Source organism: Pipra filicauda, unplaced genomic scaffold, assembly GCF_003945595.2.
Source record: "Pipra filicauda isolate LSUMZ 115617 unplaced genomic scaffold, ASM394559v2 scaffold87_size3191425_pilon, whole genome shotgun sequence".
In the NCBI taxonomy this organism is placed as follows: domain Eukaryota; kingdom Metazoa; phylum Chordata; class Aves; order Passeriformes; family Pipridae; genus Pipra; species Pipra filicauda.
The window spans coordinates 1,427,097-1,443,868 of NW_024105064.1; the positions used below are offsets into that span (position 1 = coordinate 1,427,097).

The 16,772-nt window shown below is 49.4% G+C and overlaps 2 protein-coding genes across 2 annotated transcripts in view; one reads left to right on the top strand and one right to left on the bottom strand.

Moving 5' to 3' along the window:
- The window catches only part of LOC113991889 (tyrosine-protein phosphatase non-receptor type 11-like), a 38,814-nt gene extending 31,354 nt beyond the window's left edge, over positions 1–7,460 (top strand). The window contains exons 9-16 of the mRNA XM_027728590.2: positions 130–285; positions 1,576–1,707; positions 2,586–2,740; positions 4,318–4,385; positions 5,482–5,633; positions 5,834–5,934; positions 6,650–6,761; positions 7,192–7,460. Of these exons, the coding sequence (XP_027584391.1) occupies positions 130–285; positions 1,576–1,707; positions 2,586–2,740; positions 4,318–4,385; positions 5,482–5,633; positions 5,834–5,934; positions 6,650–6,737 (852 nt within the window). The 3' untranslated portion in view covers positions 6,738–6,761; positions 7,192–7,460. The remainder of the gene's footprint in view (positions 1–129; positions 286–1,575; positions 1,708–2,585; positions 2,741–4,317; positions 4,386–5,481; positions 5,634–5,833; positions 5,935–6,649; positions 6,762–7,191) is intronic.
- Positions 7,461–10,532: 3,072 nt separating this feature from the next.
- RNF223 (ring finger protein 223) lies at positions 10,533–12,075 on the bottom strand. The gene is made up of 2 exons (XM_027728581.2): positions 12,024–12,075; positions 10,533–11,706 (listed from the first exon to the last, which is right to left on the bottom strand). Exons 1-2 carry the CDS (start codon positions 12,073–12,075, stop codon positions 10,850–10,852), a joined length of 909 nt encoding a protein of 302 aa, XP_027584382.1. The 3' UTR covers positions 10,533–10,849.
- Positions 12,076–16,772: the final 4,697 nt, after the last annotated feature.

The following is a 16,772-nucleotide window of genomic DNA, read 5'->3' on the forward strand; positions in this document are numbered from 1 at the left end:
CTGAGGGAAATCAGCTGGTTTGGGAATCCTGCGTGGCTGAATGTGCTGACTTGGCTGCTAAAGCAATTCCAGGTTCCTCACTCCAGCATCCTTGGCTTTTCTCCCCCCACCCTTCTCTTTGTTCCTCAGAGCATCCCTGAAGATGGAAGGAGCTCGGAGCACTGCAAGGTCTATATAGCCACCCAGGGCTGCCTGCAGACCACTGTGAACGACTTCTGGGCCATGGTGTACCAGGAGAACACCCACGTCATTGTCATGACCACCAAGGAGGTGGAACGGGGCCGGGTGAGCACTTGGAGGGTCTCTTGGCACCGTCCCCAAGCCTGAAAGATTCCTGCTGCCAGTCCCAGTGGTGTTCAGTTAAGCTGTCTCTGTCTAGCTCTCATTTAATTTAGTTTTTCCTCTGTCTTGTCATGTTGATTTAGCTCCTCTTCATGGAGGAAAAATAACACCTCGCTCTGCACATCCCCAGCCCCATAGATTTGAGCAGGGTGACCCTCCCAGGACTTGCTTCAAGGCTCTGGGGAACTGCAGGTGACAGAGATAGAGAGGGAGAGAGAGACAGAAATCATCATGTGTGTCACAGCAAGCTGAGGGGGGAGTGAGGGGTGTTCCAGGCTATGTGAGGGGGAAAAGAAATTATCCACCCATTTGTGTGCCACCTTGAATGTGTTTCATCGAGGGAATAGGGGCCAGGGAATACAGTGACATTCCAGGCAGAGCCATGCAGAACTGCCTTCTGCAGACAGGAGCTAATTAGGATTGGCACAGGCAGCTTGGCTGAGGAATGAGGGGGAAGCTGCAAGGAGGAGATAAAGATAGCTCTGCTCACAGCCTGGCAAAGCCACACAGCACAGGGGGGTGGGCTGGAGCACAGGGAGGGACAGGCAGGCTGGGGAGCCCCTTGGGATGGAGGTTTGGCTCAGGAATTAGGCAATGACCAGACCGACAGCTCAGGGGCTGTGTGTCAAGACCATAATTTTGGCAAGGCAGTGCCTTAGCTGAGGCTGGGGCTGGTGGAGGAGGGAGATGGTGGAATCATGCAATGGTTTGGGTTGGAAAGGACCTTACAGATCAGCCAGTTCCACCCCCTGCCATGGGCAGGGACACCTTCTGCTATCCCAGTTTGCTCCAGCCTGACCTTGGACACTTCCAGGGGTGGGGCAGCCACAGCTTTCTCTGGGCAACCTGTGCCAGGGCCTCCCCACCCTCACAGGGAAGAATTTCTTCCCAATATCCCACCCAACCCTGCCCTCCTTCAGCCTCAGGCTGTTCCCCCTTGTCCTGTCACTCCATGCCCTTGTGAAAAGTCCCTCCAGCTCTCTTGTAAGCCCCCTTTGCACACTGGGAGGCTGCTATAAGGTCTCCCCAGAGGATTCCCCCAGGGATCCCATAGGAATGGCCCTTTCCAGTCCCAGGTTAACTCGGTGTGCACAAAGGCTCTCCTTTACACCTCCCCACTGGAGCTGCACCCCCGGCAGATGCAGCATCACCCCCTGACCCCAGGGGGGGGGCTCAGAGCCACCTTCCACCCCCCCAGATTTTGGCTAAGGAGCCTCTCTGCCGTCCCTGCAGAACAAATGCTTCCGTTACTGGCCCGACAAGGGCAGCACCAAGGAGTTTGGGGGCATCTGCGTGCGCCACGTGAGCGAGCGCGAGGCCCAGGGCTATTTGCTGCGGGAGCTGGAGGTCCTGCGGCCGGACAGGGTGAGTCCTGCAGCTCCCTGGGAGTGGGAACGGGGCTGGAACCTTCCAGGAGGGAGTGCTGGATTTGCCCTTCGCTGGGTTTTCTTGCTTAATGCTCCCACTGCTTTGGGTGCCGCCGGTTTGGGATGGGTTTCGGGGCTTGTGCTGGTTTAAAGGTAAAAACCGGCAGGGAAAATGAACCCGACTCAAAAGAGAGATCATAAGTCAGAATAACAGTTTAATAAAATAATACAATAAGTACGATTATACAGACAAACAGTTGGTTTGAACCCACAAAACCCAAATGTATAACCCAGCACCCTGGGGCATGAACAGAGTGGTGTTCTTTGGGCCCCCCCTGAGTCCAAAGTAAAAGGAGAGGGGAAAACCTGTTGGTGAGAGTGCTGGTGCAGTCTGGTCAAGAGTGGTGGTTTCAGTCTGGTTGAGAGTGGAGGTCTCAGTCTGGTTGAGAGTGGTGGTCTCAGTCTGGTTGAGAGCGGTGGTCTCAGTCCTTCTCTGGATCCCATGAGTGGTTAAAAAAGTCCCAAGACTCCAAGATTATCTATCCTCCAGTTCAGGCAGGAATGCCCAGTGCCTCCCTCAGGGTGTGGAGTTCCACAATGGGTGTGAGGACAGGAGCACCCTCCTGTCTCACAGGCCTCTGAACACCCAGTTTACAGCCTGAGGAGCCAGGGGTGCTCTGGGCAGGGGGTGTAGATGGTTCATTGGTACCAGTTTCTGGGCAATGGCATGGAAGGCTCTAGAACACCCAGCTTTGGGTTACACCACCCAGGGATGAACTGGGCCCAGCTGCTCTAACCAGGATGGGGCTGCTCTGCTGGGGCAGGTGGAGGGTCCCCAGGTCCCCACGGGAGGCTGTGGTGGTGTCACCCCTGCAGGACGAGCGGCCCAGGCTGGTGAGGCACTACCAGTACTTCAGCTGGCCCGACCACGGCGTGCCCAACGAGCCAGGAGGGGTTCTCAGCTTTCTGGACCAAGTGAATCGGGCACAGCGCAGCATTCCGGGCACCGGGCCCATCGTGGTGCACTGCAGGTATGGGGTGAGGGGGCAGTGGGGCGGCACCAGGGGCAGCACAGGAAATATAATGGGAAATATCATGTATAAAAATACATAAAAATATATATTTTTTTCATATATATTATATATATAAAAATATATATAAAATATATCTAATGTGTAAAATATATTAAAATATAAAGTGTAAAATATATTAAAATATATATGTGTACAATATATTAAAATATATCTAATGTGTAAAATATATTAAAATGGGTATGTGTCAAATGTATTAAAATATATCTAATGTGTAAAATATATTAAAATGGGTATGTGTCAAATGTATTAAAATATATCTAATGTGTAAAATATATTAAAATAGGTATGTGTAAAATATATCAAAATATATCTAATGTGTAAAATATATCAAAATATATCTAATGTGTAAAATATATTAAAATATATCTAATGTGTAAAATATATTAAAATATATCTAATGTGTAAAATATATCAAAATAGATATATGTAAAATATATTAAAACATATTATCTATAAATATGTAAATTTAATATATTAAAAATAAAAATATACAAAATTTTTATTAAATGTGCAAATGTATAAAATATTACGTAGAATATATATATATTATATATAAAATATATAATGTATTATATTATCTATAAAATATCTAAAATATCTATTCTATATAAATATGCTATATAAAATCTATATTAAATATACTATAAAATCTGTATTAAATATACTATAAAATCTGTATTAAATATACTATATAAAATCTATATTAAATATATAATATATATAAAAATATATAGATACATTTATATATAAAATATATAATATCTGTAATGTATAATATTCTATATAAATATAATATATAAATATATATTGACTGTATAACATATATATATTTATAGAAAAATATATAAAAATATATTTATATATAAAATATATGTAATGTATAATATTTTATATAAATATATAAATATATGTTGACTGTATAACATATATAAATATATTTATAGAAAAATATATAAAAATATAAAAATATATTTATATATAAAATATATGTAATGTATAATATTTTATATAAATATATAAATATATGTTGAGTGTATAACATATATAAATTTATTTATAGAAAAATATATAAAGTATATAAAAATATATTTATATATAAAATATATGTAATGTATAATATTTTATATAAATATATAAATATATGTTGACTGTATAACATATATAAATATATTTATAGAAAAATATATAAAATATATAAAATATATAAAAATATATAAATACATTTATATGTAAAATATATAACATGTAATGTATAATATTCTATACAAATATAATATACTAATATAATATACAAATATAATATACAAATATATATTGAATGTATAACATATATAAATATATTTATAGAAAAATATATGAAATATATACAAATATATAAATATATTTATATGTAAAGATATAATGTGTGTAGTATATTATATTCTATATCTAGAATGTGGAGCTGGCCTGGCCTAACTCTGGGACTGTTCCCAGACTGTTCCCTCCTGCAAAGCCTTTTTGTTTTGTGTCCCCAGTGCTGGCATTGGACGCACGGGCACCATCATAGTGATCGATATCCTGGTGGATACCATCCACAGGCAAGGTGGGTGGCCCTGGCACTCCCTCTGGGAAGGGAGGGGTTGGCAGCAACACAGCCCAGGGGAGGCTCTCGTTGGCATCAGTGCCAGCATTTCCAAATAAACCCCCCAAATTGTTCCCTGTGCAAGGGCTGTCACCCTCCCCTGAACTCTGGTGTGGTTCTGGCACTGCCTGGGGGGTTTCCAGGGCTGTCCCAGGAGCCCTGACACAGCTGGGCCTTCTTTGAATCTGTCTGAGAAACCTTTCAAGGGTGGGAAGTTTGGGGTTGGAGGGAGTTGCTGCAGAATAGATCAAGTTCCCCTCCTCTCCCTTTGCTCCAAGCAAGTCAGCCCTTCCTCAGCCCTTCCTCAGCCCTTCCTCAGCCCTTCCTCAGCCCTTCCTCAGCCCTTCCTCAGCCCTTCCTCAGCCCTTCCTCAGCCCTTCCTCAGCCCTTCCTCAGCCCTTCCTCAGCCCTTCCTCAGCCCTTCCTCAGCCTTTTCTCAGCCTTTTCTCAGCCTTTTCTCAGCCTTTTCTCAGCCTTTCCTCAGCCTTTCCTCAGCCCTTCCTCAGCCCTTCCTCATCCGTTCCTCATCCCTTCCCCAGCCTTTCCTTAGCTGTTCCTCAGCCCTTCCTTAGCTGTTCCTCAGCCCTTCCCCATCATTTCCTCATCCCTTCCTCATCCCTTCCCCATCCTTTCCTCAGCCGTTTCTCATCCCTTCCTCATCCCTTTCTCAGCCTTTCCTCATCCCTTCCCCAGCCCCTCCTCATCCTTTTCTCATCCCTTCTTCATCCCTTCCTCAGCCTTTCCTCAGCCCATTCCCACCCATTCCTCAGCCCTTCCTCATCCTTTTCTCAGTCCGTTCCCACCCATTCCTCATCTTTTTCTCAGCCCTTCCCCAGCCCTTCCTCAGCCCTCCCCAGCCCATTTTTCTCCTCTGGCAGGGCTAACCCTTCCCTCAGTCCCAGCGATGCCCCGAACCCCTCCACAACACCCTCAACATTCCGGTGCTCCGCGGCGCCGTCGCGCAGCCAGAGACCCAGAGCTTTCAAACTGTCTTAGGGAAACCATTCCTGGAATTAATTTTCCTTCCCTAACCGTCATTCTGCTGGCTCTGGGGCAGGCCTGGACTGCGACATCGACATCCCCAAGACGATCCAGATGGTGCGGCGGCAGCGCTCGGGGATGGTGCAGACGGAGGCTCAGTACAAGTTCGTGTACATGGCGGTGCAGCAGTTCATCGAGGCCGAGCAGAAGAGGCTGGAGGAAGAACAGGTGAGGGAATGTCCCCCTTTGGGCTTGGCTGGAGGAGAACAACATCCCCCCTTCTCCCTGGAACTCAAATCCGAAGTCGTTGAGGTCGGGAAAGACCTGCGAGGTCGAGTCAATCCCCGCCTCGTAAAGGGTCTTGGAAAAGCTTTTTTTCTCCACCTGCCTGAAGTGGGGGTTTTATTGTCTTTGCTTTTCTCTTCCAGAGGAATAAAAGGAAAGAACGAGACTACCTGAACATTGGCTACCCTCCCATGGAAAAGGGCAGAGCCAAAGGGCAGCCCCCCTCCCCACGGACCCCCTCTGGGTAAGCTGAGGGTCTCTCCCGGTGTTTGTCCTTTTCCAGAGTGTCTTTCCCACACCTGAATCCTGAGCAGTTGCTGGATATCGTGTGGGAATGGCCCAAATAAACAGGTGATCCCACCCCACTGTCAGCAGCAGGGGTAGCACCACCTTGCTGGTGTGCTGCACTCTTGGAAGGGGGAGGAGGAACTAGATCTTTATATATATAAAGATAGATATATATATATAAAATACTCCTCTAGAGAGTAGTATCCTGTTATCCTTGGCTCTGGAGAATGGCTCTGGGCAATCAGCTGGAGAGGGAAACTGTGCCACTGCCACTTTAATCTGAAGGAAGATGAGAGGAGAGCAGACAGAGGTGGATTTGAGTCCGTGTGGAGAGGGAGCATGGGTTAAGGAGCGTGAATTCCTTACATAAGCAGAGATAAATTACCCCAAATTATGTTTTTGCCCTTGCCCCAAGTAATGGGACACCTGTGAGTGCTGGAGAGGGATTATGGTTGAAGGCGGGGGGGGGGGGACACGTGTCATTTATAGGCTCCACTCCCAAGCATTTGAACCAAGGAGGGGTGGCCCAGCCAGAGGGGGAGAAAACAGGGAATGAGAACAGTGGGGAGGGCAAAAGGGAGCTTGGCTGGGCCATTCCCACTGGCCAGCAGCCTCTGGGCAAAGATCCAGAGTGGTGAGGCTGTTAATGACAGGGCTCTGTTTCCTGACAGGGTGGATGAGGAGTCAGCTTCCGTCCTCTACGAGAACCTCAACATCAAAAGCCCAAAGGTTTCAGGGATGAGTAATTCAGGGCGATAGAGGAGCTGTGTGGAGGCTCCACAGGTAGGAATGTCCCCCTGGGGTCACCCCAGAGTGTCACCACGCTGCTTTGTGCCACGTCCGAGCAGCTCCTCTGCAGCTCAGTGTCGTGGTTTGAAACTCCCCCAAAAATCCAATTTTCAGGCCTCCCACAATTTGTTTCCTGGGCACGTCTCAGAGGCTCTGCCTGCAAATGTGGGGTGGAATTTGGGGCAGCTTAAAGATGTGGCTGTGGGAGAAAGGGGGTGGAAGTGAGATCTCAACAGAGAAACGTGTTTATGATGTTCCCAGGGAGGGGGGAAATCCCAATATTCTCAGTATTCAATATTATCAATTAATAGCAGCTTTTCAGGCTGTTCTGTCAGGGAACTGTGGGACTATCTCAGCTCTGTAACCTTATTTTCTCCCAGTTGTAAACCTGCCACCCTTCTTCCCTTCTCCTTTTGGAATGCAGGATTTCCAGTGTTTACGTCCACCCTCCCCAAGTTCTGCAACTGAGGACAGTTTTGTTTGCCTGTCTTGCCTTCCCCCAAGCACCTTGGATTTGGAGAGGAGGGGAGAAGCTGCCCGAGAACCTGCACCTAAGAACACGCCTTATCCTAACTTATTCATGAGAAGGATCTCCTCCCACTCTCCCCCTGCATCAGTAGGTTGATATTTATGTGAAAGTGCCTCTGGACATTCTTTAGGGCATCAAGGCTCAGCTTCAGGGTTGTTTTGATTTTTGCCTTTTTTTTTTTTTTTTTTTTTTTTTACTATTTTAATTTAAACTTCTTATTTTTTACACGCAAAAGGAACGGAAACAACTCTTTGCTCGAAGCTTTCCCGGGGTCTTTGCCCACTCAGGGCTTCAGTAAAACCTTAGCACTGTCAGGTTTTCATTGGGGCAACCCATTTCTGAGCTACAAAGTGGTTTGAAGCCTAAATCCTGGAGTAACTTTGCCTGTGAGGGGGAGAAGTGGAGAGCACTGCCTGGACCCAGCTGATGCCTCTCCTCACCCCTCCTTTTGGCTGTAGCAGTTCCCAGATTTCCTATGCAACGCTGCCAGAGCACATGGAATGATCCCTGCTCCGTGTGCAGCCTCCAAACTGCTCTTCCCAGTTCTCCAGCAGAGTTGAGGGGCACAGAGGGGGCACCTCCCTCCTGAATGCTGGGCTCAGGGAGGTCCCCCCTGGGTGCTGAGGAGCAGGGACACAGCTCTGGGCACTGGGCTTTCAGCCACCCCTGCTGAGAGCAGCCTGGGGGGATGATCCCAGCTGGAATTCTGGAGCTGGGCCCCCTCTAAGCTCGATGCAGCTCTGCCACGACCTTTTTGCCACCCCCTTCCACGCCTCTGTGACAAGGCAAGTGTTGTTTCTGCCGAGTAGGGCTGTTGTAGGTGTGTTTGTGACCTGAGCAGTGCCAGGAAACGAGTGTGTTGCAGAGTGGAGTGTCCCAGCTCTCTTAAGTCTTTAGTGCTTCCCGCAGTTCCAGCCCCAAGTCCTGCCAAAGAAACCCTTCCTGCAGGATCCCTCAGCCTGGAAGTGTGTTCTGGGGGGAGCCTTGGGTCTGAGGGCCAGTGCCTGAACCCCCAGAGCAGTTTTAGGTCTTAGAGTCAGTGCCTGAACCCCCAGAGCAGTTTTAGGTCTGAGGACAAAGTGCCTGAACCCCCAGAGCGGTTTTGGGTCTGGGGATAAAATGCCTGAACCTCCAGAGCAGTTTTGGGTCTTAGGGTCAGTGCCTGAACCCCCAGAGAAGTTTTGGGTCCCAGAGCCAGTACTGGACCCCCAAAGCATTTTTGGGTCTGAGGGTAAAATGCCTGAACCCCCAGAGCAGTTTTGGGCCCCAGAGCCAGTGCTGAACCCCCAGAGCAGGCACAGGGCTGATGTCCCAGTCTCCTCCTGCATCCCTGGAATGGGAAGGACTCTGCATGGTTGGGGTGTTAGTGCTGAGCCAAAGGGTTGAACAAATGCACAGTGACACACCTTGGCTGTAATTCCTGGCTGGTCTTTCTGCTCCTTTGTCCCAGGGGCAGGAGAACTGTTTATTTTTATTGCACTTCTAATAAATGTTGAATATTCTCCAGGCTTTTTTTTTTCCTTTCTTTTAAGTAGTTTGATTTTTTTGGGAAAGAGACTGATGGTGTGAACAGTGGGACACCCTGAATGTCCCTATGGCCAAATGCTGCTGTTCAGGGCCCTGTTTTCCCTTCCTTTGACCATAAGAAGGGAGAGGTTCAGCTGTGTGTTACCTAAACCTTTCAGCCTTTATTTCCAAGTCCGTGGTGGGCTGGGGATGTGCAAAGGGACAACCCCCATGAGGGGACAGACCACTGGGAACAGTTGGAACTGTTTTCCACTGTAACAGTAGATTTTATGAGGCTGCAAATGTTATTTCCCTCTGCCCTGTCCTTGGGTCTCCTCAGTGGGAGCCGAGTGCTAATGAAGATGTAATGACAAAGCACTTCATCCCTCCCAGTGCCTGGTTGCTGGGCTTAGTCCCAAATGGAAGAGAGAGGAAAAATAGAAGTGCCTTCTCTGCCTGAAGCCTCGGTGAGTTACTTTTTTTCCAGGAACTCACTCAGTTTGGTGCTGTGAAGATATGAAGAGCAGGTAGGATGAGGCAGATGAGAATCCCTGTCAAGCCCAGTGGCTTTGGCAGATTTTTCCAGGGCCTGGAGCGTTCCTGGGGCTGGCACAGGTAACACCAGCCTGCAGCTGAACCCCAGGGGAGGTGCAGGCACAGCACATGCAGCAGCTTTCCCCAAGAATTCCACACAGCAACACCCCTGAGCTATTTCTGCCATTGCTTCGGCCTTTTCTATTCCAAATGAGATTGTTTTTTTTCTGGAAAGGGAGGCTGGAAGCATCGTCACCAGCTGGGAAGGAGGGAGGGATGAGCAGGCTCTGCAGCTTCTCATTTTCCAGGTCGAATCAGGTGAACACAGAGGGAAGTCTCACCTGGGACAACCCCACCCCGGCGGTGGGAGGAGTGAATTTGCAGGATAAACGTGCAGGATGGCACAGCACTGGGATGGAGCAGAGCACAGCCGTGCCACCGTGACCTGGGGATGCAGCTGGACTGCTGAGGGAGCACCTCCAACTGCAAGTAAAAAAGGGATAACGGGGGGTAATTGCTACAGACTGACACCTTGCATTGTAGAAAACATAATTTAATACATACACATAATGGCACTCGCATACAATACTGTCTTAGATCCATGTCTGAATAGAAAATATTCATTGTGAGCCGCCTTCAGCATGAAGACTCTTAAATCACTGTCAGATCACTGCTTTAAATAAAAGTAGAGTGTCAGCCACTGGCCTGTGTCTTAATACTGACACATTTGAAGATTAGGAGGGTAAAGCTGTCGAAAGGTGGAACTTTTTGGCCACGGTGAGAGGTTCTGAGTGAAGTTTGCTGATGCAGAAACTCGAGGGTCGGGGTGGTGCTGTGTCTGTGCCTCACAGAGCTCACCCCTGGGTGCAGAACCACCTTCCAGGTGGGGATGAGTGATTTTTAAGCATCTTCTTGGGAAAAACGAGTAGAATGGCTACTTGAAGAGCTCATCAGGGTGGTAACACGGGGAAGGAAGGCAGCAGGGATGGATCCGCGTTTTGTCAGCAGGAGGCAGCAGTTACACCTCTCACGCTGCATAACACAACTGAAACCTCTGCAGCGTGGGGAGTAAGTATGTTTTTCACCTGTTTATACAGCCATGTCTTTACCCTCCCAATCCCAGCTCCTCGTAGGAATAATCACGTAGATCCTTCAATTTGCCAAAAAAGAAAAAAATAGCCCTTTATTCCCTCGGGGAGCTCGAGGAACTGCACCCGCTGCCACCTGGTCTCTAGCCAAGGCAGCGACACATACACACACGAGGGAAACAGTCCTGGAACCCTCCCCGCGGCTTTCCCAGCTCTGGTTTCCATGGAGAGTTTGGCAGCAGGATGCAGAGGCGGCTCCTTGAAGCAGCATTCCGGGTTGGAGCAGCATTCCAGTGGAGAGCCCCCGGAGGCGGGCACAGGAGGGGACGCAGGGGCTGCCCAGCAATCCAAGGAATGCTGGCAGGGCAGCAGGTCCTGCTGCTCCTCCCCGGTGCGGGCGCAGAGCTGAGCAGAGCCAGGGGCCGCTACTGGAAAAAAGGGGGTTCTGTCGCCGCCGCCGCCGCCGCCGTGGTGGGTTTGGGGGGCAGGTACTCGGGCCTGCTCATGGTGGCCACAGTCCTGGTGAAGCAGCGCATGTTGCCCGTCTTCAGGGCGCACTGCACCGGCCAGAGGATGATGCAGAAGAGGATGATGACGAGGGCGGAGAGGAGGAGGATGCGCTTCCAGTCGTCGCACACCTCGCAGCGGGACAACCTCCCCGCCAGCCCCCTCGGCGGGGCCTCGGGGCTCTCGGGCTTGCTCATGGCCACGTCGATGGAGATGCAGGACTCCGGGTTCTCGGCGTCGTCCGAGGCCCTGCGGCAGCACAGCTTGGTGCCCTCCATCCACAGCACCTTCTCCCGCTGCAGCTCCGGGGGCAGCGTGGCCAGCAGCTCCTTGCTGGTCTCCAGGGCGGGAGCGCCTTCCTGGGGGATGTTGGTGAGCTGCCTGCAGAAGGGGCAGGGCAGCAGGTCCTCGGGCTGGTTGGGGGGCAGCCCCGTGCTCAGGCGGGCCACGCATTCCAGGCAGAAAACGTGGGAGCACTGGAGCAGTTTGGGGGTCTTGAAGGTGTTGTCGTAGGTGTTGAAGCAGATGGAGCACTCCACGGGGGAGGTCGGCTTGGGAGAGGTCGGGTTGGGCGAGCCCGGGGAGCTGGTGGGGGATCTCGCCTTCCTCTTGCCATCTCCTGGGGAGGTCACCACGATGGGGCTGATGGGGATGGGGACTTCACCAGGAGAGGCAGGGGTCGGGCTGGTGGGAGAGTCCGGAGTGCTGGAATGCCACAGCTGGGAGAAGCACGACATGACGGAGCCCCGGGAGAGAAACAGAGCCCTGGGAGCCTCTGGAAGAGAGGAAAACCACAAGCCTTCATTTTAAACAAGGTGGAGACACCCCCATCACCAGCTTTAACCCCTTCAGAGGAACAAAGAGCGAGTTGGTGGCTTCCACTGCATCCAGAGGCGAGAAGCACACAGGGAGCCTGTGGGAAGCTGCATCCCGAAGGTGAAGTCAAAAATCCTGCACACAGAAGCAAGGAACCCGCAGAGATCCACCAGGAGCCAAAGCCTTTTGCACCAGGACACCACGGATCCCAGAGGGGAGCAGTCCTTCCCCCTGAATTCCTCCCTCTGGGCGCCAAGAGACACGACACGGACCTACCCCGGGTGGTGCTCCCCGACACCTGAGCAGGGAGGAGAGCAGAAGACTCCATGAGGGGCCTCGCCCTGGCAATCTATTAGTCTGGGAGGCCCTCAGGGATTATGGTGGCAGCAAGAGCAAGGCCTAAGAGACAGATAACACTGTTCAGGCGTGGAGGGAAACGGGGGGGAGCCTCTTTGGGGCGCTTCGTGCCTTGATCTGTGGTCCTGCTGCAGGTGGGTGAGGCACCACCCGAGGTTATCTCCATCCACAGCGGGATCTGAACTCCCCCGTGTCACGGGAGAAGCCGAGGGAGGGGAGGAAATGGTTTTATGGCACCGTCTGTTCCATCCTCAGCCTCCAGCAGCACCTCTGGCCTGTCACCGTGACACAGCAAGGCGGGCAAGGCTGGAGGAAATGGCCTTGGGGGCAGAGCAGGGGCAATTCTCTGCTGCTTCCTTGTTACTCTGGTTTCCCTGAGGACACCCAGCTCAGCCCTGGAGGAGGAGGCTCAGCACCAAAGCCTTGCTGCCCTGTGCTCCCTGGAGGAGCCTGGAGTGGCTGAGCCACCAATTCCAGCAAATTGGTTTCCAAATTACTCCAATTTTTTTCACCCACCTCGGCAGCACCTTCAGCTCAGGTTGTTTTACCCCAAACTCTCAGCCTCACCTACAGCCCCTCTCAGCTTTGCAGCTGCTGAGTGGTTTTACCCGAAAGCAAGTGTTTGGCTGGAGGAAATTCCTGGTGACAGGAACATTTTTTTGGGATGTGTCACCCAACTAGCCAGGCTTGATTCTCCCTTGATGGGAGATTTGCTGATGACAAGCCAGAAATGTCCAGGTTGGTGCTGTAATTACAGCTCTGCAGCCCAGTGTGTGGAGCAGAGCCACAAAAAGGGTAATTTAAGGGATCAGAAGGACCAAGTGTCCCTCACGTTGCACTAAAATAAATCTCCATTATTTCAGGATGGAGAATTCTCCCCTCTCCCCTCACAGCTGGCATTGCCAGAGCTGAAACCAGCCTTCAGAACCTCCCTTCTTTTCCTTCTCTTAATCTAAATGTTAACTTTGGTGAAGCTTCTCCTCAAGTCCAATTTTGTGCACTTTGCAGCCAGTTGGAATGGTTTCTAATGTCATTTTTTTATTTCCTGGCTCCAGATCCCCATGCATGTTTAACACAATCTGGCAGATGCTGATGAATCACAAATCCAAGCCTAAGCTGGCACAGAGACGAGGAAAAACCCCTGGGTTTCTTTATTTGGTTTTTTTTGGTTGGTTTTGGTTTTTTTTTTACTAAATTTCTGTTTTGCAGAACTCCATCCTCTACAATCCAGTTCTCTGCAGTTCCTGAGTGTTTCTCAGAGCTTCTGAGCAGTAAAACCAGTGGCAGGAGGTAACCTCAGAAAGAGAGAGCCTGGGCTTGCACAAGCTGCGATTTCACAACCCCTGTTTTGAAATTAAAGCTGCTCTGTTGAGGTTTTTTTTTTTTACTGCTCTGTAACATGTCAGAGCAACATCCTGATATAGTAAACTTGAAGTTTACTCACAGCAGCTGCTTTTAAACGAGGGGACAAGTCTTTGCCTGCGTTTTAACTTCCCTAAGCAGGGTTGTGACGCCGTGGATGTGCCTTAGTTTTAATAAATTTAGAGGCTGGTTATTTTATATCGACCCCTCGGTGTTATGTTGGCACCTGGCTCAGGTAATTACACAGATAATTGAATTAAACTGGAGAGACACAAAGAGTAGGGAACAGAGCTGAGGCACGAGACAGGTTGGATTCATGCTCAGCCTCCCCCCTCTGCCTGTGTCTTTTTAATAGAATTGGTTGGGGGTTGGGGGTTTTTGTTTGGTTTTCTGATGTTGTTTTTTTTCATTCAGACCCCCACGGCCTCTCCCAGACCTTTCTGCTATTTATCTCCTATTACCAAATATTTTTACCTGGGCTTTCCAGAAACTTCAGGAACACCAGTAAATAACGAGAAGAAACACACCAACTCAGCAAATAAACAAACCAAAGTCAATAAATACAAGTAAGTAAATAAATAAAACTAAATAAATAAATACGACTAAGTAAATAAATAAAACTAAGTAATTCAGGGCTTCTTACAAGTTCTAGAAAACTTCTTTCTACCCCATAAAACCAAGGAGATCACAAGGGTTCTGCTCCATCAGGCCAGTGGCCAGCACTGTTCTGATGGTCCCCTGATGGGATCTTTAACTCAGAGCAATGAACCCCCCAGCAAGGCAAGAGCTGTGGAGCAGATTAAAGTCAATAAATACCTGTTCAGGGTGCTGTTAGAAGGAGGAAAGCATGTTCTGGGCTCTTGATTTCTACCCCTGAAGAGTCTTCTCTCCAGAGGGGCTTTTTTTTTGTGTTTATAAAAGTGTCCTCTTGGTGTCCCAGCTCCGGGTGGTTTTTCCTGGCACAGGACAAGTGACCTCCAGGAGCTCCCTGTGCACGAGTGGCCCCAGAGCTGCAATCCAAGGATCTTTTATACCTTCCTGTCTGGAGGTGACTTTACCTGCTCCACCTGCCCTTCCCCATCCCCACTGAATCATTCCCTGGCTCCGAGCGCTCCCGCTCCGGCCGGTTCCTGTGACAAACAGGGCAGGCTGGAATGCTCCTGATAAGGGACACCTGCCTGGGAGAAATGCTTTGTTATTCCTCTTCCCTGACCCTCTGCTCGCTGGTAAATTCTAGTTTTTAGGGGGGGGTTTTAATCGCTTCCCATAACCTGTTGTTTTCTGGGTTGTTTCCCGGTTGCGTTTTCGCCTCCCGAAAGAAAATTTCACCCCAAAACTTCACCTCAGAACACAGTTATTCCTCTCTTATCGTGCCCCCATAAAACCTAAATAATTTGGAAGTGCCTTATGGCAGAAACCGGATTCTGACAGTCCCATTTCTTATGATTGGCTGAGGGGAAAAATAAATGGTTGTGATAGAAAAAACAGGATAATTCGAAAGCTGTTTGTAAATTAATTGAACCACTCCACACACCCATCTGCCTGCTTTGAGCCCCTCTGAATGGACTGGCACAGGGAGGGAATTTCATTCTTTGCAGCTTAATATTTCTTAATATTTCTTGTGGAGAAATATTATTCCACCTGCAAAACTTGTGTGTGGTTCAAAGGACATCAGCCCACGAGCCAGAAAAAGAACCAGCAAATTTACATTTGTGGGCAGATAAGGACACAAAAGAGGGGTGGGGGGGAGAGACAAACATTCAGCATTTATTCCAGCCCTCATTTGTTGCAAACACTATTTTTCTTTGTTCGGTTTCTCAACAAAACCAACACTCATAAATAACTGGATTTTTTTTTTCAGGCCGGTATCAGGAAGTGCCTTCTTTAGAAATGGGTGAAAGACATCCTGGAACTCTCTTGGGACAGAGAACTGTCCAAATCTCACTGATTTTAGGGGCAGTCAGATAGAACTGGCTTTGGATTCAACATTCCTCTATTCCAGGTCACACCGTCCAAGGAGCTAAATAAGTTGAAATCACCAAAGCTTTAGGATTAATTATGTTTTAGGATTAAAATTAAGGTTCCTGGGTCCTTCCCCAGCATCATTCTCCAGTGGATTCCTGCTGAGCTCCATGGGTGGTTCTAGAAGACAAACACCCAGTGGAGATGCAGGTTTGGACTAAACTTTCCCGGAGCTGCATCCCAGGAGAGCGTGGGAATGACAATCCCTGCAGGAGGCTGAGCTGGCAGCACCTCATGGAGCACTTCCCAGGTATTTATCCCTCACTCAGGGATGAGTGGGGCTGGCAGCAAGCACTGCCTGCAGCTGACACAGCAGGATGTTGGATGAAGGGATGGGAATGAGAGCTTTAGGAGTGTCGCTCCCTTAGTCATGGCAGGAGCACACTGGGCTCGGAGTTAACACCAGGCTGTGTTATCTCAGGAACACACTGAGGATCCAAAAATCTCTGGTTTGGGTCCAGCTGGGTGCCTTTAACCCTTTCCCCGCTGGCAGAGTGGGATTGCTGAACTGCCACGTGAGCAGAGAGCTGCCCTGGCAGAGTTTCAGCGCTTCCAAGGCTGGTTTCCCACCAGGAATGGGTTGAATCCAACCCAGGAGCTGAGAGCCTGGGGCAAACTGGGCTCAGAGTTGACACCATTTCAGCACCATGGCAGGCTGTGTTATCTCAGGAACACACTGAGGATCTAAAAATCTGCTTTTGGGTCCAGCTGTTTCCCCTGGAGGTCAGTGGGACAGCAAGGATTTAATTTTTAAAGCAAGGCACGGGTGCCTTTTAACCCTTTCCCCACTGGCAGCCTGGGATTGCTGAACTGCCACGTGAGTCAGGGCCAGAGTTTCAGCACTTCCAAGGCTGGTTTCCCACCAGGAATCCAACCCAGGAGCTGAGAGCCTGGGGCAAACTGGGCTCCTCCACGCTCCTCCCTCTCCAAGGGCTGGAAGACTGGGGATGACGAGCAGGGCTTGGCTCCCAAAAGTGAGTGGGAGGTTTGCTGTTATTTTTATCCTCTGCTCGGAGGGAGCAGAGCGAGCACAGTCAGGAGCTGCAGCTGGGCTGGGGTGGATCCCAGGGCACAAGACCTTGGGGTTTGTCCTAAAAGGAGCAGTGGAGCAAAGCAGGAACAGCTCCTTGGTTATAACATTGTTATTTCCTTGAACTCGCTCCACGTGGAGGGCTCAGGTGCTTCTCCAAGGGATTCCCCGGTGCAGGGATGTGCGAAGAGCAGCCTGAAAACACTTGTTCCAAATTGATTTTCCATGCAGGAATGAGGATTCTGTGGCTGGAA

What these genes read in the sequence shown, in the direction of transcription:
- RNF223 (XM_027728581.2), bottom strand. Translation starts at nt 12,075, where the DNA reads ATGGAGTCTTCTGCTCTCCTCCCTGCTCAGGTGTCGGGGAGCACCACC. An exon ending in GTCGGGGAGCACCACCCGGG is followed by an intron (nt 11,707 to 12,023) that starts GTAGGTCCGTGT and finishes CCTCTCTTCCAG; the next exon opens with AGGCTCCCAGGGCTCTGTTT.